This window comes from Diceros bicornis, chromosome 18 (genome assembly GCF_020826845.1).
Source record: "Diceros bicornis minor isolate mBicDic1 chromosome 18, mDicBic1.mat.cur, whole genome shotgun sequence".
NCBI lineage: Eukaryota > Metazoa > Chordata > Mammalia > Perissodactyla > Rhinocerotidae > Diceros > Diceros bicornis.
Window position 1 is genome coordinate 55,688,668 of NC_080757.1, and position 22,593 is coordinate 55,711,260.

Here is a 22,593-nt window from a genome sequence, read left to right on the forward strand (position 1 = left end):
GTTAAGTGTGCGCGCTCCGCTGCTGGCGGCCCGGGTTCGGATCCCAGGCGCGTACCGACGCACTGCTTCTCCGGCCATGCTGAGGCCGTGTCCCACGTACAGCAACTAGAAGGGTGTGCAGCTATGACATACAACTATCTAATGGGGCTTTGGGGGAAAAATAAATAAATAAAATTATTTAAAAATAAATAAATAAATAAATAAAAATAAAATCTTCCCATTCTTAAAGGCTGAGCCTTTAAGAATTTAAGCCTTTAAGCCTTTCCAAAACCTTAAAAAAACAAAAAAAAAAACTTTCAGAGCAATCTAACCAGTGCGCATGCATGCCCTCCTCAAAAATCACTTAACTATCGACCAGGAGGTAGCAGAGTATGGCTGGTTGTTAGCTCAGGCGCTCATGGAAGAAATTTGGTTTGCATCTCGATTCTTACCTTTTCTGAGCACTAGAGTTTCCTCATTTGTAAAATAAGGATAAAATAGTATTTAGACTCCACAGAGTTGCGAGGACTGAATGAAGTAACGGATGGAAAGTGCTTGGCCCAACACACAAGAAATCAAAGTGATAGCCATTTTTATTATCACACTTGCTTGGAAAGTGAATCACATACTTTAAACAATCTGAAATTGTCTTTCCTATGTTAAATTAGGAGTTTGGACTTGACTCTTAGGGTCCCTTTTGACCTACACTTTTGAATTTGTACTTGACTTGCCTTATTTCCTCCCTTCTCTGTCGTCTAGTAGAAGACAGGATGGTGTGGCAATACAGCACTGGACTGGAAATCAAAAAGCCTAGGTTCTAGTTCCACTCCGTCCCAATGTAAGACATTTCTAGGTCATTTATGCCCTTGAGCCCACTTTCCTCATCTGTAAAATGGGGTTAACAGCACCTATTCTGAGTTGTTGTGAGGGTTAGAACGCGATAATTCTAAGAATGTTGTACATGAGAATAACCCATGAACTTTTAATGAATACAAATGAATGCCAGGTTCCATCCAAGATCTACTGAATTGGAAATTCTGGGTCCAGTCACAGATATCTTTAAGAAGTTTAACAGGTAATTCTCACATATAGCTTGGGCTGAGAACCTCTACTTCAAAGGTAAGGAAGGAATCAGTCCCAGGAAAACTCTTTTTTTAACCTAATCTGATTTATGAAGAGTAAATTTATGTAAAACAGACATCTGATTAAGACCGTCTTAGGCAAGCCTGTTTGGCATATTCACTGTATTTTAAAGTATAACTGACAGAAATTTCCAGAATAACTAGCCCTCCTATTTACTTGTTCATGTACTGTAACAGTTTTGACTGAAATCACTGTACTCCACTTTCTGCTGCAAGATGCAGATTTGGGGTAAAACAGATATGATATGTAGCTCTGCCTTAACCTTTGTTCCAGATGACCAACTCAGTTGAAAACGGGACATTACTAGAATTACATTTTGTCCAAAAGATCAACACAGATCAGGATCAAAAGATGCAAAAGGATGAGGCAATGTGAACACCTGGTTTTAAAATCACAAAGGGCCATCATTATGACTCTTATAATATGTATCTAGGATTCTATATCAATACACAATTTGTTCCAAATTCTCAGGTTAACCTAAAAATCTAAAGAAATAAAAGACAGATGAAATCTTATGACAAGGAATGGGCTAACAGCTATTTCATGACCTATAGCAGTGTTTTTCAAACATTTATGAAGCAGAATCCAAAGATATAAAATAGATTAACAGAGCAGCTGTGACTAAAACTGGGCAGAGGATCCCAAATCCTGGCCCTCTCTGTCTCCTCCTGTCCTTTGCTGGCCTCTCTCTCCACTCTGTCCTCCTCTCTTCATACAATCCCAGGGTTCTATAAGATGAAATTTTAAAACCACTGCCCTACACACATGTCTGTTTTCACCTGCTTTCTAAATATAGTTAAGGGGAGGAGAATGAGAAGTTGCCCACACTCTTTATAACTTTTCATGTCTTTAAGCATTAAGTGGTCTTCAATTTCCCTTAGTCCCACACTGCCACTTCTCTACTATATTCAAAGTACTGGTCTTCTGTTTATAATTCAATTCAGAAAGCCTAGTAATCAGCTTTCCCAACAGGTTTTTGTAAACCCAATAGTCTCAGAATTTCCTCAGAACACAATCTGTTGTTCTGAAGCAGGTAGCAAGAAATCTTTACTATTTAAAAGATGTCAGAAAAAGTTGAAAGCTCTAATAATTTTCCTTTTAATATGGACAGGAATCCTGTTGGCTTTTAAATTTGTTGCTGAGTGTGTGGAGAGTTTTATTTAAGAATGCAATGTACAACTTACTCAGAATAATCTGGAAGTTGTTCTTCACCACTTGTGCCTAATAATATAATACAGTAGTCCCCTCTAACCCTCGGGGGATACGTTCCAAGACCCCCGGTGGATGCCTGAAACCATGGATAGTACTGAACCCTATATATAACTATGTTTTTTCCTATACATACGTACCTATGATAAAGTTTAATTTATAAACTAGGCACAGTACGAGATTAAGAATAACTAATAACAAAATAGAACAATTATAATAATATCCTGTAATAAAAGTAACGTTTGTAGTCTTTCTCTCAAGATATCTTATTGTACTATACTCACCGTTCTTCTTGTGATGATGTGAGATAGAATACCTACGTGATGAGATGAAGTGAGGTGAATGATGTAGGCATTGTGAGACAGCATTAGACTACTATTGACCTGATGATGATACGTCAGAAGGTAGATTATTACGCGATGATGATGCCAATGGTTAGATGTTAGAAGTAGATGTCAATGGTTGGGGTTCCAACAAAGGGATGATTCAAGTCCGGGGCAGGATGGAACAAGATTTCCTCACGCTACTCAGAATGGATGTCCATTTAAAACTTACAAATTGTTTATTTCTGGAATTTTCCATTTAATATTTTCAGACCGCAGTTCACTGCAGGTAACCAAAACCAAGAAAAGAAAACCTCGGATAAGGGGGGACTACTGTAACTAAATTTTAACCAAATACAAAAATCTCGACTTAACATAGCATCTCCTAGCCCTCAAGCATCTGTTTTTGCCTTGAATGTCACCAGCTTTCCCACTACCGGGAAAAGTGTTCTGAATCCCCCATAATTTCAACCTGCCTCAATTTATTCCAGAATACCAGAGGAAATTGGCCATCTACATGGCCTCATGGAATTTACCTAGATTCTGCAATCAAATTTGAACCAATCTCTTAGATCAGTGTCTTTCACTGTAATCCAACAGACATATTAGGTTGAACCACATGAAACTGTATATTATCTATTTTTGACCTACGAGAACAGCAATTGCTTATGTTGAACCACAGTGTAATACATACTCTTAACATTTTCTACTCCTTCTATTTCATTATTAAAAGAAAATGCTGGTCATATGCTTTTGAACTTGGTTAAGTGACTCAGTTAATGAATGGCACATCAAGAAGTATTTCTAACAGGCATACTTCTCAACCCCAATATCATAGGGTGCCCCATAAGTATATGACTTATGTGTGACTTAACCACACATATTTACACATACATTCTTCATCCGTCACTCCTAAAGCCAAATTTAGTATGCATCTGTCCATTCTTTTCTTAGCTGTATCCTCACCAAAAAAAAAGGTAGATCAATGCCACTAAGAGATAGCCCAAGGAGTTTATTTTCTCTTAAAACTCATTTGCCATTAAACAAATGAACCAACCAAGAGGTCTCAAATATGGAAAATGGCTTTCTCATGTTCTTGCCTGATCTTTATTCAAAGTTAAGGTAAACGAAATGGTACATACACTCTACTAAGGTCTCACATGCCCCTCTCAGGTCCTTTTTAATCACTCTGAATTGTAGAAAGGGAGAGCGTGAGTCATAGCTCCCCATTATTTCCTCCTCCTCTCAGACGAAGAGCTGAATAAGATTATGTGGTTTAAGTTTGTCCTCTTTCCCCAATTCCATGCTACTATTTCTCTATTTAATAAACAAGCAAATAACTCCCCTAACTCATCTGTCCTGTTCTCCTAGAAACGAATTTATAGCCTCCTTTGCAAAAATAATTACTAAAATTACAAACATCAAAAAATTTAGGGGCTGGCCCCCTGGCTTAGTGGTTAAGTGCTTGCACTCCACTGCTGGCGGCCCGGGTTCGGACCCCGGACGCGCACCGACGCACCGCTTCTCCGGCCATGCTGAGGCCGCATCCCACATACAGCAACTAGAAGGACGTGCAGCTATGACATACAACTATCTACTGGGGCTTTGGGGGGGGAAAAATAAAATAAATAAAATCTTTAAAAAAAAAAAAAAAAATTTAAAAGGATATGCCCAGAAAAACGTATGAGAAAATTCTTCCCTTATTATTCCAAACTCTATAACCTGTGGCAAAGTTAGCCATATAATATACCTTAAAAATATGAATTGCAAAGAAAACAAATATTACATGACAACTCTTAGACTTTAAAAGGCCCCAAGGGTGTAGGAAATCCCAAAATGATCTCATACATAATCACATGTCACTGCTTACAGGGAACTAACACTCCACATTCCAAATAATAGATTAAATTCCTAACCTGTTTATATACTCTATTCTAATAATGTTCCACTGTGAAGAACTCTTTTCATTAGCTAACCACTATACAGACCAAAGTTGCATTATAAAACACACATATTTTGGGCCGGCCCAGTGGCCCAAGCGGTTAAGTGCACGCGCTCCGCTGCGGCGGCCCAAGGTTCCCCAGTTTGGATCCCGGGCGTGCACCCATGCACCGCTTGGCAAGCCATGCTGTGGCCGCGTCCCATATAAAGTGGAGGAAGATGGGCACGGATGTTAGCCCAGGGCCAGTATTCTTCAAGCAAAAAAAAAAAAAGGAGGATTGGCAGATGTTAGCACAGGGCTGATCTCCTCACCAAAAAAAAAAAAACCATATATTTCTCACTACATCCAGGACTAATCCTGAAATCATCACCTAGATAATGAGAATGCTGAAGCATCTTCTAGATGGGTCCTTTTGGTTCTTCAAATATTGGGGAGTCATTAAAATCCTGAGAATCGTTTTTCCTTCAAGACTCATTAGGGCACAATTTAGTATTAAGCACTTATTAAAAAACCTAATGAGATAAGATTGTATTCAGTTTTTAAAATGAATAGCAAGTTCTTGGCCTGGCCTCCAGTTTCTCGTTTACATTAAGTGCAAGCCAATCAATAGAGATTATGGTATTCAGTTGAAGCCTCAGCATCCTACGGCAGAGCCCTTACTTCACACTGGAAATAATAACTTTTATTTGAAGAGTTCAGTATGTGGGAGGCATTGCGCTAGGCAGCCACAACATATATTACCTCATTTAATCTTCACCATAAGGTGCTTAACAAGAGTTGTGAGGATGCCCCCCAGAATTGCTTCTCAATTCCACATTGCTTTGAAAATACATTTCTGAGGGTAGGGCCCAGGCACTGGTATTTTTTAAAAGCTCACCAGGGGATTCTAATGCAAAACCACAATCCAGAACCACTGTTAGTCACATTAAAAGCAGCAGCATCCTAACTCAAAAATAACCCTCAGCAGCACAGCTGGCCCTCTCCAGTACACCATAGGCCCCACAAAGACCTTGGAAAAACTTTCCAACAGGCCTCCCTCAAATCCTGGGATTTCACTGTCTGCTGACCTTCTGGTGTCACAATCTCCCACATAATTACACACTTTGACCCAAGTCTCTCATTTCTCCTCAACCTGTGTTTACTCCTTCCCATCTTCCATTCAATCTCATCTCCTTTAGGTAGAATGTAATCTGATCATCAGATTAAAATCATTCCCATGAAAAACAATGAGCCAAATAACTCGACACTCCTATTTCTGAAAAGTTGCTAATAATACTTTTTGTCTTGGTCTCAAGCAGCTTGTATGAATATGAGGGGTGTTTAAGAATAAAAATTCCCTCATATCCTATACAGAACTGTGTTCACTTAGATACTATTTGCTACTTTTAGAATATAAACGTGGGGTATTAATGTGAGGGCAGCCAGAAAGAGTTTAACTAAATTATTGAAACAGTTAACTAAAATGGCAGTATAATGCCTATCATTTGAACCTCCTCTCCCAGGCCAAAAAAGTTAAAAATAGATTAAAAAGTTATATAATAGTTACTTTCAGTATTTTCAACAACTCACTTACTTTCAAAATGTTTTTTAACAAGTGCACCATAAATTTTTCCACAGAGTATTTGTCTTCTTGGTAGCAAATTATGTGAAATAAGGTGACAGTAACAACCAAGAAAAGTTCATTTAAGAACAGAAATAAGGTGAATCTTAAAGTAGTTATACAATGACCGAATATTAATAAGCTGCAACATACTATATTATGAAACTGTGCCCTTTATACACATTTCCCTCTGTCTTTTTTAATTCTACCAAAGTTTTTCCACTATGAAAGAATCTATTCTAAAGTTATCTTCCCCCAACATGGCAAAAGCTCAGATACAACAAGTTAGTAAATTCCTCTAATTAAACAAGAATCCAATTCAAGAACCCTTCCACAATAAAATTCTCTGGCTTGAATTTTAATCTTAACTTTCATTTTTAGGACACCACAAAATTTCAATATTTAGTAGTACCTAGAGCAACAAGTCAAAAAAAAACGTACTTACCTGATCTCTTCTAAGAATTCTTGGGGGCAGGCTTCTCACAGTGTTTCACAATATAAACTGTAAAGATAGCTTGGTAGCACTACACATACAGGAAAATAAAAGTTCAGTTGATTCAAGATTAACTCTTACACATACAGAGCCAAAAATCTATGAACTTCCTGCCGTCTCTGGAGCAGCTTATTCACTATAGAAATGACAAATGTAAAAAAGACCATATTGCTAGAAGTAGAGTGAATTGAGTGACAAGGCATTATAGTACATGGAAATTTGATCCAAAAAGGCCACATTGGTAGGTAGTAGGGATGGGAATTTGGTTTCTTGAGAACCAATACAGGAGAACTCAATTAACAGACATCAGGAAACTTAATCTCTAATCCCAGTTTTATAACCATCTAGCTATGTGACAAATAACAATCCTCTGAACCTCAGCTTCCTTATGTCTAAAATAGGGGTTAGAATTAGGTAATCTTTACATATCTTTCCAGCACTAATATTCTATTGCTTCTACAGTTATCTTTCTCCATACAATTGAATTTAAAAACGGGAGTGCCTGCATATTTAAGGCTCTAAGAATGGATATCATGTTGACAAACATCTTCTGTCCCTCAACATGCTCAAATAAGGAAAAAAATATTCTATTTTAGGCTAGGGAGTATTAACTCATCAAAGCCAAGGTTAAAATGGTTGTGATTTATCAGCAGAGTTAGCAAAATCAGAACTTCTTCCAAGCTGCATGTACTAAGTCACTCCGCCTCAGGTAGCGGTTACAGAAAAGAATACTTGGAAGTCAATCCACAACATTGTGACGCAATTTTTTTGCTAGTCAAGTTGCATATGTGGAACTGCCTAAGCTTTTTGAACAAAGAGGCTGAAACATCCATTGCTAGTCATCTATATAACTTTGTTATCCTTTGTCTTGTATCAGTCTGTCAGAGGTGCAAAGTAGCTTTATTACTTCCTTGAAATGTTACTTCTAGCAGGCCTATTAATGTCATGTTTTTTTCTGAGCTTCAACTTTCTATTTAATATTCCTCAGAATAAAGAAAACAGCTCATTTTAAACAAGAAGTTTATTTAAACAACAAGACGCTTGACTTGAAGGGAAAACTATCTAGGATTCATTTCTTTTAGAGTAATTTATCCCTACTTAAAGACAGATTGCCCTACATGTAACAGCTACGTACAAAAAAGTTATAAAATTGTCCTTGGTTTTACAATGATAAATGAAAAACATTAAAATTCTCCAATCGAACAAGGTATGCAAGGATTTTTACGCTGTTCTTTTTCTGTTAAACAGTGAGAGCAAAATAACTTACTGGAATATAAAGATAAGAGCTGAATGAGCATGCCACTAATGGAGAAAGGGGGTATTTTCACAGAACCAGTATTTTTCCCTATCCCATCTCCATTTGATGTCAATCAAAACATACCATTGGCCATTTAGTTAAAAAAAAAAAAATGCAATATGCTTGTGCACATACACCAGTTACTTTATGTACAATAAAGGAATGGGGAAGGGGAAAATGAAAGAATAGAGAAAACTATACTGTAGTAGTCAGGATGTGGTGGAACCAAATTGCAGTTTTCTAATTGAGAATGTCTTGGTCTGGAGGAAGAGCTCTGGAGTAAAGTAGCAGATTCCCTTTTTAATAGACACCTCCTGTCTGCTGCTGGAACACATCAATTGTATCTTCATCCTCCATTTCCAACTAGCATAAAAGAGAAAAAAACACATATTGAAGGCTACTGATTATTCAGCTCTTAAAATTTATAACTATCAGTGTTAAATATCCTGAAAGGGCCAGCCCCGTGGCTTAGCGGTTAAGTACTCGCGCTCTGCTGCTGGTGGCCTGGGTTCGGATCCCGGGCGCGCACCGACGCACCACTTCTCTGGCCGTGCTGAGGCTGTGCCCCACATGCAGCAACTAGAAGGATGTGCAGCTATGACATACAACTATCTACTGGGGCTTTGGGGGGAAAATTAATAAATAAATAAAAAGTAAAAAAAGTTTACTTTAAAATAAATAAATAAATATCCTGAAAAACTGCACAAGTTCCACCCAATTCCAGTGTTCATTATTTTAGATGTCCCATAGCTTAACATACCATCAGACTTTGGTTTAAATAATTTTTTACTTGGTCCTCTTTTTTTATGAATATTATAGAAAACTTAGGGGCTGGCCCGGTGGCTTGGCGGTTAAAGTGCTCGCGCTCCGCCGCTGGTGGCCCGGGGTTCAGATCCCGGGTGCGCACTGACGCACCGCTTCTCCAGCCATGCTGAGGCTGGGTCCCACATACAGCAACTAGAAGGATGTGCAACTATGACATACAACTATCTACTGGGGCTTTGGGGGAAAAAAGGAGGAGGATTGGCAATGGATGTTAGCTCAGAGCCGGTCTTCTTCAGCAAAAAGAGGAGGATTAGCATGGATGTTAGCTCAGGGCTGATCTTCCTCACAAAGCAAAAAAAAAAAGAAAGAAAGAAAACTTAGTCTTTTTGTTTTTGAGGAAGATTAGTCCTGGGCTAACATCCGTGCCCATCCTCCTCTACTTTATATAGGACACTGCCACAGCCTGGCTCAACAAGTGGTGCAGAGGTCCACCCCCAGGATCCGAAACCGCAAACCCCAGGCCACGGAGGTGGAGCGCACGAACTTAACAGCTACCCCACCGGGCTGGCCCAAAAACTTAGTTTTTAAGTTAAAAAGCTGAATATGTCCATGAGTTAAATCATCTCACCTTTAATTATTGAAAATAAGAGTGATGTGTGTAAAGGATCTCACTGCAATGTTGTTTAGATGAGCAAGACTGGAAATAACCTAAATATCAATCAATACAAACCCAAAGAAATACGGTACACCCACACGTGAAATATCATGTAGCTGTTATTAAAGAATAAGTAGATTTACATGTGCAGAAATGGAAATATCCTAAGATATAGTATTAGACTAAAAACAAAATTTTAAAAACAGCTCATAGTATGATTACATTTGTGTTTTTAAAAGTTTCTGTATGTAAATAACATGGATATATCCTTGCCTATGCAAAAAACACAGGTTACCTCTACACAGTAAAGAAAGAGATATGGGCAAGAAGAGACTTGTTAAACAAACTAATTTAAATTTTAGAATGCTATTCAGGGGCCGGCCTGGTGGCACAGTGGTTAGTGAGCGTGCTCCGCTGCTGGCGGCCCCGGTTCAGATCCCCGGCACGCACCGACACGCTGCTTGTCAGGCCATGCTGTGGCGGCGTCCCATATACAAAATAGAGGAAGATGGGCACAGATGTTAGTTCAGGGCTAATCTTCCTCAGCAAAACAAACAAACAAACAAAAAAAACAACCATGTTGATTGCAGGAAGGTCCTGCCTTGGTACATATGGCAACATTGTAAAGTAAGTTTTGTAACACAGTTTATTATGCTGATAATTACCCTTGAAAAATTCTTTCTAAAAACTGGTAATTGTGAAGATAAAACAATAACCCGGGGTACCTAAAGAAAGGGAACTGTTCCTTTTTTTTTTTTTGCCCCCTTATTTTTCCCCCAAAGCCCCAGTAGATAACTGCATGTCATAGCTGTACATCCTTCTAGTTGCTGTATGTGGGACGCAGCCTCAGCATGGCTGGAGAAGCGGTGCGTCAGTGCGCGCCTGGGATCCAAACCCGGGGCCGCCAGCAGCGGAGTGCGCGCACTTAACCGCTAAGCCAGGGGGCCGGCCCGGGAACTGTTTCTAATAAAATTTAAATATACTACAAGTAGGGGTAAGGCATTAAAATATTAATGACTAAGTCTCAATTCCCTCTTTGTAAAATGGAATAGCATACAGTTATGTAAATTAAATGAAAAAAGTATTTAACAGAATGATGGGCACATAATAATTATATTGTTATTAAAATTGGCTGCTAAAAAGTTCTAATTTATCACAATTCTGCTATTTAATAAATATTGGGAGAAAAATTCTAAAATAAATAAATTTCATTCTAAAATGAATTCAGGGCCGGCCCCGTGGCTTAGCGGTTAAGTGCACGCGCTCCGCTGCTGGCGGCCCGGGGTTCGGATCCCTGGTGCGCACGGATGCACCGCTTCTCCAGCCATGCTGAGGCCGCGTCCCACATACAGCAACTAGAAGGATGTGCAGCTATGATGTACAACTATCTACTGGGGCTTTGGAGGAAATAAATAAATAAATAAATAAAATTTAAAATGAATTCAATTCCACAGCAGAACAAAAAGCAAGCAGGCTTTAGTTAAATCCTGTTTCTGCCTTGGAAATGACACTCAATGTCTGCAGCCCCAGTGGCCTCATCTGTGACGATACTTCTCCTGGAGAATCCCTTTTGATGGCATTTAAGGGATATCACACAAAAGACAAGGTCCCTACAGCCTAATGTTGCTTCTCTTCCCTCAGGCCTTTAAAATGAGTAACACCCAATCTGTTTTAGCTGAGTGTAATTGAGAAGGAAGCATGGCGTACTCATGGTTTGCTACTATGAAACAGAAAAAGCAAGATCCAAGATCCGGACCCGCCCGTGGCTTAGCGGTTAAGTGTGCGCGCTCCACTGCTGGCGGCCTGGGTTCGGATCCCGGGTGCGCACCGACGCACTGCTTCTCAGGCCATGCTGAGCCGCGTCCCACATACAGCAACTAGAAGGATGTGCAGCTACGACATACAAACTATCTACTGGGGCTTTGGGGGAAAAATAAATAAATAAAATTATAAAAAAGAAAAAACAAGATCTGACCCTAACTACAATCAAATAGAGAGTGCTACTAAACATTTCAAAAAAATAAAAATAAAATAAAATGAATTCAATTCCAAATAATGAGTTAAATTCCAAATTCAACTTCAAGATTTTATTATGCAGTTCTGAACAAACCCTCCTTACAGTTTAATATTTGCAGCTAGCATAGTAGACAAGCCCCAAAACTTTTTTCTGGTGGTGGGTGAGGGCTTCAAAAGACAGAAAACACATTCTAATAATCAGAGTTTAGCATAATGATTTTTTTTATTCTTTTAAAACCATCAAAACAGATCTTCAAGCTATTTACTGAAATAAAATTACTGGAATGTTAAATTTTATAGTGAAAACTTTAAGTGCCTTCAAAGGATAAGAGAGCTTTTTCTCTCTCATTCAAGACAATTCAGCTCCCCCTTGTGGTTACATCCTGTAATTGCTTCTCAGAGACTCCCCAATGGAAATTTCTTGAAAATATTCTTCCCTCAAGTACAACTCACAGACATTTCAAATTTTTGAAGATTATCAACAAACCACAATCTGGTTGTGCTGCTTCACTCATACCATATTTATCACTTTATAGTTTTTACGGGGTGATAAATTCTAAAGTACAAAGGCTCCAATTTAAATTTCTGTTATCAAAATCTTTTTTCCCAGGGCTGGCCCGGTGGTGTAATGGTTAAGTTCGTGTGCTCTGCTTTGGCGGCCCAGGGTTCGCAGGTTCGGATCCCGGGCGCAGACCGATGCACTGCTTATCAAGCCGTACTGTTGCAGCGTCCCATTTAAGGTAGAGGAAGATGGGCATGGATGTTAGCCCAGGGCCAATGTTCCTCAGCAAAAAAGAGGATTGGCAACAGATGTTAGCTCAGGGCTAATCTTCCTCCAAAAAAAAAAAAAATACATATATATATATATATATCTTCCTCAAAACTGGGAGTCTTACATGGAACTTGACAGGGTAAAAAGAAACAAAGACAAAGAGCTTCTGCCACAGAAGACAGCCTAGCTGACCCCTTAAAGTGCTAGAACAACTTAAGTCATATGTAGAGATTAAGGGATCAGACAGTGGCAACTCTTGTAGTAAGGGTTTGGAAAGCCACCTATTATCAAGAGCCCTCCCCGTCAAACTAAGCTATCAGAGACTTGCAGTTGGAGCCATTAGTTCCCTTCAATTCACAAGGACAGGCAAAAGACACTTCTGTATGAGAACCTAAAAGGATTATGAACAGCTAACCGATCACCTGTGGGGAACCTTGAGTATGACGATTAAGACCCATAGCAACAAAAACAAAAGGAAAACAATTCTGAAGAAACAGACAAGAGTTTTAATTATCTTCTCCAAATAAAGCTGGCAATAAGAAAAAAACAGATTGAGCCAGCCGGCAATAAGAAAAAAACAGATTGAGCCAGCCCAGTGGCACAGCGGTTAAGTGCCTGCACTCTGCTTCTGGCGGCCTGGGATTCGCAGGTTCAGATCCCGGGAGGTGCACACCAACGGAGCACTTGTCAAGCCATGCTGTGGCAGCATCCCATATAAAGTAGAGGAAGATGGACACAGATGTTAGCCCAGGGCCAATCTTCCTCAGCTAAAAAAAGAGGAGGGTTGGCATCAGATGTTAACTCAGGGCTAATCTTCCTCAGAAAAAGAAAAAAATGGATTCAAGTAAGTAAACGACTGATTAGTTTTACTAAGTGATAACCAGATATTTAAAAACCACTGGTGTTTCCTGAATCTATTCCTATTTTCTCCTTTCTCTTCCCCTTTGGTCATATATGACATAGCTTTGAACTGTATATTCCAATGTCAAAGTTCACAAATTAATAAAGCTGTTGAGAAAATTACAAAAAACACTGATTCTTCTAGTTAGCAGATTTTTTTACCTGTGCAGGTGTGTCTGTTTCATTGATTGGCTGCCCGTCAAATCGGAATCTGATCTGCCTCATTGACAAACCCTGGACAAGAAAGTTTAAAAGTAATAAGCGTGCAAAGGAACAATTAAGAACTAAAACTACATGCATATTTAGCCATGAATATATTGAGAGACCTAAATAAATGATCATCAATATGTTAACATTTCTATGTGTGTAAAAAGATTTGGGATGATTTTCACTTTCTTTAAACTATATTGTTTGATTTTCTTTGGAAAAATGATTTTTTTAAAAAGGTCTTTTTTAAAAAGCTGTATTGCTTTTGAGACCATAGTTACTCTAAGCTTGAACAGATCATACCCCGAGTTAAACAGAATATTTAAATAAGTTAGAAAGATACTCAAAGGAAATTTAAAGTAACAGATGGCACAAGCAATATTCTTCAATGCATGCTAAAGAGCTCTCCAAAGAAAAATATCACCCTTAATAATAATGAAAACTGGAAGTCACCTAAAAAGGTGTAATGATTAAAATAAAACTTTGCCTAAAAGCTACCTTACTTTCATTTCTATCCAAACAGCTCTAACACTATAACACCATGCAAGAGTAACCTATGCCTCAACCCAGCAGAATGCTAGGCACACCACAAGCATTCAACAAGTTCTCATCCTTGGGCATTCAGGACATTTCCACCAGAACACAAGGCAATAACTGTCCTAAAACGATCCATAAGACCACAGTCCACACCCAAGAAATTCCTGGAATAGCCCAAAAGCAGCACCTGCTTTTTAATTTCCTTCTTAGTACTTACCCAAACCTGCAATTATTTATTATTTGTCAACCTCTCTCCAGAAAATAAGCTCCAGGAGGGATAGGAACTTAGACTTGTCTTGGTTACACTGTATCTTTTGCACATAGTAGGTGCTCTTTGCACATAGTAGGTGCTAAGTACTGATGAAATAAAATGGATGAAAAGCAATATCCACTTAACCATGCTTCGCTTTCTCTTTCTTTAAAAATAAATCTAGGGGCCAGCCCCGTGGCTTAGCGGTTAAGTGCGCGCGCTCTGCTACTGGCCGCCCGGGGTTTGGATCCCAGGCGCGCACCGACGCTTGTCCAGCCATGCTGAGGCGGCGCCCCACATACAGCAACTAGAAGGATGTGCAACTATGACGTACAGTTATCTACTGGGGCCTTGAGGAGAAAAAGGGGGAAAAAAAAATGGCAATAGATGTTAGCTCAGGGCCGGTCTTCCTCAGCAAAAAGAGGATTGGCATGGATATTAGCTCAGGGCTGATCTTCCTCACGCACACACATACACAAAAATTCATTGTTCCAAAATAAATAAATGAATAAATAAATAAATAAATCTAAAGCTACTAAGTTGGGGAGAAGCTTTATTACAAAAAGGGAATTTTAAAATTATAGGGGCCGGCCTGGTGGTGCAAGCAGTTAAGTGCATGCGCTCCGCTGCGGCGGCCCGGAGTTCACAGGTTCGGATCCCGGGCACGCACCGACACACTGCTTGTCAAGCCATGCTGTGGCGGTGTCCCATATAAAGTGGAGGAAGATGGGCATGGATGTTAGCCCAGGGCCAGTCTTCCTCAGCAAAAAGAGGAGGATTGGCAGATGTTAGCTCAGGGCTGATCTTCCTCACACACACACACAAAAAAAGAATTATATTACTATGGGCCAGCCCCCCGGCTTAGCAGTTAAGTGCGCGCGCTCTGCTACTGGTGGTGCAGGTTCAGATCCCGGGCGCACACTAACGCACCGCTTCTCTGGCCATGCTGAGGCCGTGTCCCACATACAGCAACTAGAAGGATGTGCAACTATGACATACAACTATCTACTGGGGCTTTGGGGAAGGAAAAGAGGAGGATTGGCAATAGATGTTAGCTCAGAGCTGGTCTTCCTCAGCAAAAAGAGGAGGATTAGCATGGATGTTAGCTCAGGGCTGACCTGCCTCACAAAAAAAATAATAAAATAAAATAAAATAAAATTATATTACTAAAGTTTACCTTCAAGAAATTTTTATATGCATCTAACGAGATAAATGAGCCTAAACACAACCGTTCTCCAAAGCGGATTCCAATGTTTTACTTATCAAGCTCAAGTACTTTACTTTACCCACCTGACACAGGGGTGGGCGAAGGGGAAAGGAGGAAAGCAGCAAAGCTGTTGGTAATTGCAGCCAAATGAAGACAAGATAGGAAAACAGAGTACCTTTGGTATGTTGTGACTATATTAACTTGAAAAATAGCTTTCCAGGAAGCATCTTACAAAAAGTCACTCCTGTGTCATGGTCAAATCACAAACTATAATTATTGTTACACAAACTCCTTGCTTCAATTGATATTTAAGAAAAAATTAAATTGAATTCCTAGGACTAAAGATATTGAAACAAAGTGCTCAATGAGGGGGCCGGCCCCGTGGCTTAGGGGTTAAGAGCACGCGCTCCACTACTGGTGGCCCGGGTTTGGATCCCGGGTGTGCACCCCGATGCACCACTTCTCCGGCCATGCTGAGGCGGCGTCCCACATGCAGCAACTAGCAGGATGTGCAACTAGAACATACAACTATCTACTGGGGCTTTGGGGAGAAAAAGGGCAAAAAAAAGAAGTAAGATTGGCAATAGAGGTTAGCTCAGGGCTGGTCTTCCTCAGCAAAAAGAGGAGGATTGGCATGATGTTAGCTCAGGGCTTATCTTCCTCACAAAAAAAAAAAAAGTGCTCAATGAACACTTGTATAACACCTGTATTCCCCTTAACAAGGATTCACTGAATCTGTCTTTAAAACTACCTGTAACATGGAAGATACTGCTTTCCTTTTAAACTCTAGTCTTTGACACATACCACTTTCAGACTAGTCCTTGTCTTACGCAATACAAGGTATCTCCCAGCAGGTAGGTAATATCCATTATCCATAACCTTAATTCATTCCTCATGATGTTCAAATTTAATTTGCAATTACACAAAGCAACCAAGAATTCAATGCCAAGCCATTAATTACTAAGTACTATATATTTGCAAACACTCCACTGAAAGCTCCTTGCTTCAACAAAATACTAAGCACCTTCTATATGCTGGGTTCTTCCTTTACTACATCCACAGATAGGTCATAAGGTCTATGGTGTGGTCATTCAAAACAAGGGTGGGGGAAGAAGGCAGGGCCAGGACAACACAAGCAAATTGTATTCCTTCATTGCCACCTGTTTTTATGCTTTTACCAATAAAAGCTCTTTTATTTTGCTGGAGATCAAAAGTCCAAAATTCAGGAAACTTGCCTTTAAGATCCCACAAACCATGTATATTCAAACAATGAATTTACATTAAACAAGCATTTGGGCTCCTCTCCTGTATAAATCTCGTCCCCGAGCTTTAGAGTTGTGCCTTGGAAGAGTTGTGTGCGGTTATTTCCTTGGGTCCCCATTTCTTCACTTCACAAAATTGAATTGGACTAACCCAAGGAATCTGTACTCTCTGAAACCACCTGACGCTCCATGAAATAACCTGTTAGGGTAAATCCACACTAGAATGGAATAGTATGCTCTCGGTTAGCCGAAAGCCATGTGGCTGATATAAAGTGGGCAAACTCAAATTGTACAAGGGAATGAAAATCTTATTTACAAACCAACCTCTGGAGATATTAGTTTGAACGTCCTCTATCATTTTATAAGCATTTATTGTACATGTTCTATATGCCAGTTACTGGTCCAGGCTCTAGAGAAACTGAACAAAAACATCCTATGCTCATGGAACTTACATTTTAATGGACAAATATAGACAGTGATCAATCCAAAAAACAAACACCCCCCCCCCCCCAAAAAGTGAGAGGATTCAGTGATGGGAACAGGGGCACTTCGAATTAATCAAAGAAGTCTCTGAGGTAGTAACTGAGCAAGAGTGGAATTAAATGGTTGAGAGCTCAGCACTATCGAATAGAAACATAATGTGAGCCACATATGTAATTTTGAATTTTCTAGTTGCCAGATTTAAAAGTTAAAAATAGGTAAAATTTTATTAAAATGTTTTAACACATTAAAAATACTATCATTTCAAGATGTAATCAACATTCAACATGAGATATTTTACTTTTTTTTCCATACTGAATTTTCAAAACCTGGCATATATTTTACACTTTATAGCACATCTCAATTTGGATTAGCCATATTTCAAGTGGTAAATAGTCACAAGTGGCTTATGGCTACTTCAGTTGGACAACACAGGTTTAGGCAGAGAATTTGCTGATGGATTTTTGTTATGAAGCATCATCATGGATAACCTCAAGGTTATGACCTCACAACTAGATGTAGAATGGTGCTGTTTATTCAGTGGGAACACCAGAGAACAAGATTTCTAATAGAATTAACAGTCCTCTTTTGCAAGTTCAGTTTGAAACACCTTTTAGACATCCACCGGAACTCTTCCCGAGATAGGATGCCAAGTGAGTTGATTAGAAAGTTAACTATGAGTATTCAATTATTCTTGATAGGAAATCCTTGGTCAAGAATCCTCAACTGCCAAAAAAATTTAGCTATGCAAATTAGATTGGATAAATATTTTAGTTTTTTATAGCCTGTACCTATACTTTAAAAGCAGGGAAATCTTGGGCCAGCCCAGTGGCGTAGCGGTTAAGTGCACACGATCTGCTTCGGCAGCCCAAGGTTCGCAGGTTTGGATCCCGGGCGCGCACCGACACACCTCCTGTCAAGCCATGCTGTGGCGGCATCCCATATAAAGTAGAGGAAGATGGGCAGAGATGTTAGCCCAGGGCCAATCTTCCTCGGCAAAAAGAGGAGGACTGGTGTCGGATGTTAGCTCAGGGCTGATCTTCCTCACCAAAAAAAAAAAAAAAAAAAAAAGGCAGGGAAATCAGCCCAATTAGGTGATACTTCAACTCCCTCTTCCTTAGAATGAGAGAAACCATTTGAAAAGTAAACAGGAATCTTTTACCCTCAAAATTCCGAGGTTATTCCCAATTTAAGAGGAAAATGGGAATAAGTATCTTTCTAAAATCTTTCTGGATCGTATCTTCAAATCATATTTGCATTCCAACAGATATGCAGGGGAATTACATTTTTTATAGATTACCAATGCTTCTTTTCTCCCTTGCAAATTGAGTGGCCCCAACAAGCTTAGTCAAATATCCCAATCTTAAGCCTAATAATTGAAAAAAAATCAAGAAAAGCTTTATTTACACTGGGTAATACACTAAATTTATTTTAACATAGCAGGAAAAGTCAAAAATTTTTGACTGACCCACTAACTTGATCCTATAGGACACTCTCCTGTAGGGACAATCTGGAATACAGAGGATGTGCTATGTGTTTTTGTTTTTCTGGCACTTAATATAACATCACAGCACATGGTAGGCATCTGGTAAATATCAGATAAATAAAAAGCTTCTTTGGGGCACCTACAAGAAATATGGGAAGTCTTAAATATAACCCTTTTAGGATGGATAGAGAGTATCAATAGATATGTATAGCAAACGTTAATGGTAAATCTAGCTGCTGGGCACATTCAATGTAAAGTTCTTTCAACTTTGCTCTACATTTGAAAGTTTTCATAACTGTTGAAAATATGACCATTTAAAAACCACAAATGGGACCCGCCGGTGGCGTGGCGGTTAAGTGCCCGTGCTCCGCTACAGCAGCCCGGGGTTCGGATTCCAGGCAGGCACGGACACACCGCTTGTCAAGGGGGCCCGGAGTTCGGATCCCAGGCACACAACGATGCACCGCTTGTCAAACCATGCTGCAGCGGCGTCCCATATAAAGTGGAGGAAGATCGGCACGGATGTCAGCCCAGGGCCAGTCTTCCTCAGCAAAAAGAGGAGGATTGGCATGGATGTTAGCTCAGGGCTGATCTTCCTCAGAAAAAAATAAACAAATAAATAAAAGCCAGAATTTAGTAGTAGTTAGAGAAAAGTTAAGCAAGATATGCAGAGAATTTTGTTGAAAACCACCAAATTTAAGCATGAGTCTCTATTCTGTATAAGGTTTTGCTACATAAAAGTTCTACAAAATGATTACCTTTTAAAATTCTCCTGTAACCTGAAGGAGAACTAGTGTTCAAATAGGGAAGATTCTAGTGCAAAAATTCTTTAGCACAATTAATAAGTACAAATTTACTGTTAGGAGGATTTCACGAAAATTCTTCAAATAAGAGTATACTGAAAATCTTATCTTTGTAAGGAAGTATAAGAAAGTTTACGAACGAGGACAAAGAATTATAAGCACAGTATTCTCTTATTACATTATAAATAAATTAGGCATAAAATAAAGCTTCAAACTCAAAAAGAAGTTTATATCTTCAGTTTCTTTCAAATGCCCTTAGGTCTCATGGAGGAAGCCCAAGCATCAACTCAACTCAATTTCCCAACTTCTACAGGTTTAAGCTTTATTCTATTTTAAGCCTATTTTTAGGACAATTTCCAACGTAGAGGTGTTTTGGTCTAAAAGAATGATTTTCCCAACTTTTATATATTATACATTCAGAATTGAACAAGAAAAATATTTCTGCAAGGTACTGGATTAACTGATCTAGGAACCAGTGTTTTTGTTATACTTGCAAAAGTCATCTTTAAAGTTGCCTTTGTATTGTTACAGACTCAACATCACAAAAAGAAGTTTCTTTGTCTTGAAGCTTGCATTTACCTCCCAGCATCTGTTCATTTCTACTTCCTCTTCTTGATGTCTATTTACTATTTTCTGAGTAAAATGCAAATGTCCCTATAATATAGGAATGTTTATGCTTGGCCAGGAGGTTAAATTTCTTGACCTCTACTAATAGTGTAAAAAGAAACACTACAATTTTACACACTTCAGGAAAATTGCAATGTCCTTAAACTCACATTTACTTTTATTTCCAAATCGTTTAAAATACTCTAAATTGTTTTGACACAAGACAAACTTTAAATGGATAAAAAAAGAGCCTGACGAAATTTTACCAAGTTCATTCTTATTTTCTTATAAAATTATATCCCCTTGGGAACAAATCACATGCTCTGAATATAATTTGATGCATTTCTGGCATAGGACTAGAATCATAGGTAATATTAATCAAACCATCCTAAGGGTTTTCACGAAGAATCAACATACCAACTGTATGATGAAACTAATATGTCAGGTATATAAATGCATATTCATTCTACCAAAGATAGTCTATTATAATATTACGCTAGTCTAGTTTCTGTTCTCAAGAAAATAAAGTTTGCTTTTTTAAAATAATTTCTATTCAGTGGAAGTGCACGTCAGTTCCTCACCTGTCGTTCACAATAGGCTTTCATTAGTTTACTAAGTGGTGTATGCCTCTTAATCTTAAACTGCACCACAGAACCATCCTGCCCCGCCACCTTCAAATTAATATGATCGTTGTTCTCAGTCTTGACTCCTTCCTGTTGAAAGAAAAATAAAAGTATAATTTGGAAAATGTGAAAAACAAACTCCTTTTAAAGCAGCAGCAGCAGCCCAAGTTGCTTCAGAAATCAACAGGTTTCTCACTCTGTATGATAAATGAGCATACAGCTGTTTTCACTGGCTGAAATCAATCTGAAAGATGAGAAATCCTGGAGCAACAATATTAAACAGCTGTCACAGAAACAGAAAGCAGCCCACATGCAATACTATCGGGGACAACAATCGATTTTTAAAGAGTCCCACTTAATTTACTGCAATGCTTTCTTGCATCTGAATTTCCTAAAATGGCATACTTTATATCACTCTCAAAATATACCTTTCCCCTAAAAAGATTAAAAATAAGTGTCTTTTCTCTTTCAAAGTGCTTCAAGTACAGAATGCAAGGGAAAAAAACCTAGAGCTTGCTATTCAACACTCATTACAAACCTCTTCTTAAAAAGTTACCAAACTCAGTTTAATAAGTTAAATCTCCAACAACATTAAAAAAAATCTAATTGAGGAATATCCTTTCATTGTCTCCGAAGCAGCGGCAATAACTCAGAACCACTATTAATGGTCGCCTCTACTATGAGCAGCTTCGTATTTATTTTTCGTTAAGAGCTCTTCTTCTCCCCTCCCCTTTGTTGTCACGGGTCAAATGCACAGTTTTATTCCAAGTCTTCCTTGTAGATTTAGACCCAATCTGAAGTTTGCCAAAATCAAGTGTAGAAGGAATCCTGTAGCCCCTAAATCACTTCAGAAAGAAGGGAGGGGGTGTCACAAACCAAGCCAAAAGAAAGTCTCGTGTGCCAGGAAGAAGTGTGTGCTCTCGTCCTCCCGGGAGAAGCCTCCCGGTGCCTCAAAACTCAAAAAGTTAAGCCCCACAAAGTCTCTCTGCTTGTACATCTGTCTCCAACTTCTCGAAACCACATGTTCTTCGGAGGTTGGAGGTTACTTGGCACCCAGGGAAAAGCCCCTGCCCAGCCCCCTCGGGGATCCTAAGGCCATCAAGGTGGGAGATACTCCCTGGGAACCCCCCCACCCCCCGGCCCCTCACGCATCCGGCTTCCAACCCATCGGCAGCCCATTGATTCGCCGGAGCCCTCACCGGCCAATGCGGCCAGGGCAGGGGTCCCCAGATGCCCGCGGCCCCCACCCCCGAGGGAGGAAGCCCCAGGCGGAGGGAACTCCCCGCCACCGCGGAGGCGGCAACACCCGCCCCGGGGTCCGCGGAGGGTGGGGACACCGCGCGCCCTAACGCCCCTCCTCACGCGCGCCCGGCCGGCCGGGCCCGAGGAGCCCCGCTCGCGGCCGGTGGGCCCGCGGGCGTCCGCGATCCGCCCGCCCAACTCGCGCTCGGCGCGCACTCTGAGGCTGCCGGGGGCGGGGGAGGGCGGCGGGGCCTCCTCCGGCGCGGGAGGGAGGAAGAGGGGAGGGAGGAAAATGGCGCGGAGCGCCGGGCCTGAGCCGCGGCCGGCCCCATGGGGGGCCCGGGAAGGCGCGGGGAGCCCGCGGCGGGCTCGGGCCGGACCCCAGCCCCCGCCATGACTCCGGCCGCGCGGCGAGGCGAGGAGGCCGGCGCCGAGCTCACCTTGGGCTTTTCGTCGGCCATAGCGAACGCCGGAGTCTCCTCAGCTGCCGCTTCACAAAAGAGGTACCAGGTCCGCACCGAACGAGCACACAAGCAGCACCAGGAGCGGCAGAAGGAGGCGGCAGCGGTGGAGGAGGGAGAGGGCGCGCGCACGTCGTGCGCTCCCTCCCCCCACCCTGCGTGCGCGAGCACGAGCCGCCGGGGCTTTCCATTGGCTGTCGCCTCGCGGGAGCGCGCAACGCTTACATAACCACCCCCGCCCCACCCCCGCCCCGCGCCGCCTGGGTCTGGGCTCGGCGCCCGCCAGGCCGGCGGGAAGAGGCGCGGACACGCGCACCCGGCCCGCGCGGGGGCGC

At 40.6% G+C, this 22,593-nt stretch overlaps 2 protein-coding genes across 3 annotated transcripts in view; both read right to left on the minus strand.

The window, feature by feature from the left end:
- Window positions 1-6,706, minus strand: part of JPT1 (Jupiter microtubule associated homolog 1) — a 22,873-nt gene extending 16,167 nt beyond the window's left edge. Inside the window, exon 1 of the mRNA XM_058561579.1 lies at window positions 6,642-6,706. The gene's annotated coding sequence lies outside the window, so the exon portion shown is untranslated. The remainder of the gene's footprint in view (window positions 1-6,641) is intronic.
- SUMO2 (small ubiquitin like modifier 2) lies at window positions 609-22,381 on the minus strand. 2 transcript variants are annotated; one of them, XM_058561581.1, is made up of 5 exons: window positions 22,238-22,372; window positions 20,514-20,645; window positions 13,257-13,328; window positions 6,642-8,349; window positions 609-2,937 (listed from the first exon to the last, which is right to left on the minus strand). In XM_058561581.1, exons 1-4 carry the CDS (start codon window positions 22,256-22,258, stop codon window positions 8,287-8,289), a joined length of 288 nt encoding a protein of 95 aa, XP_058417564.1. In that variant the 5' UTR covers window positions 22,259-22,372; the 3' UTR covers window positions 609-2,937; window positions 6,642-8,286. The 2 variants fall into 2 exon arrangements, with proteins under 2 accessions (XP_058417564.1, XP_058417565.1); XM_058561582.1 differs by lacking the exon at window positions 13,257-13,328 and having other exon boundaries at window positions 22,238-22,381.
- Window positions 22,382-22,593: the final 212 nt, after the last annotated feature.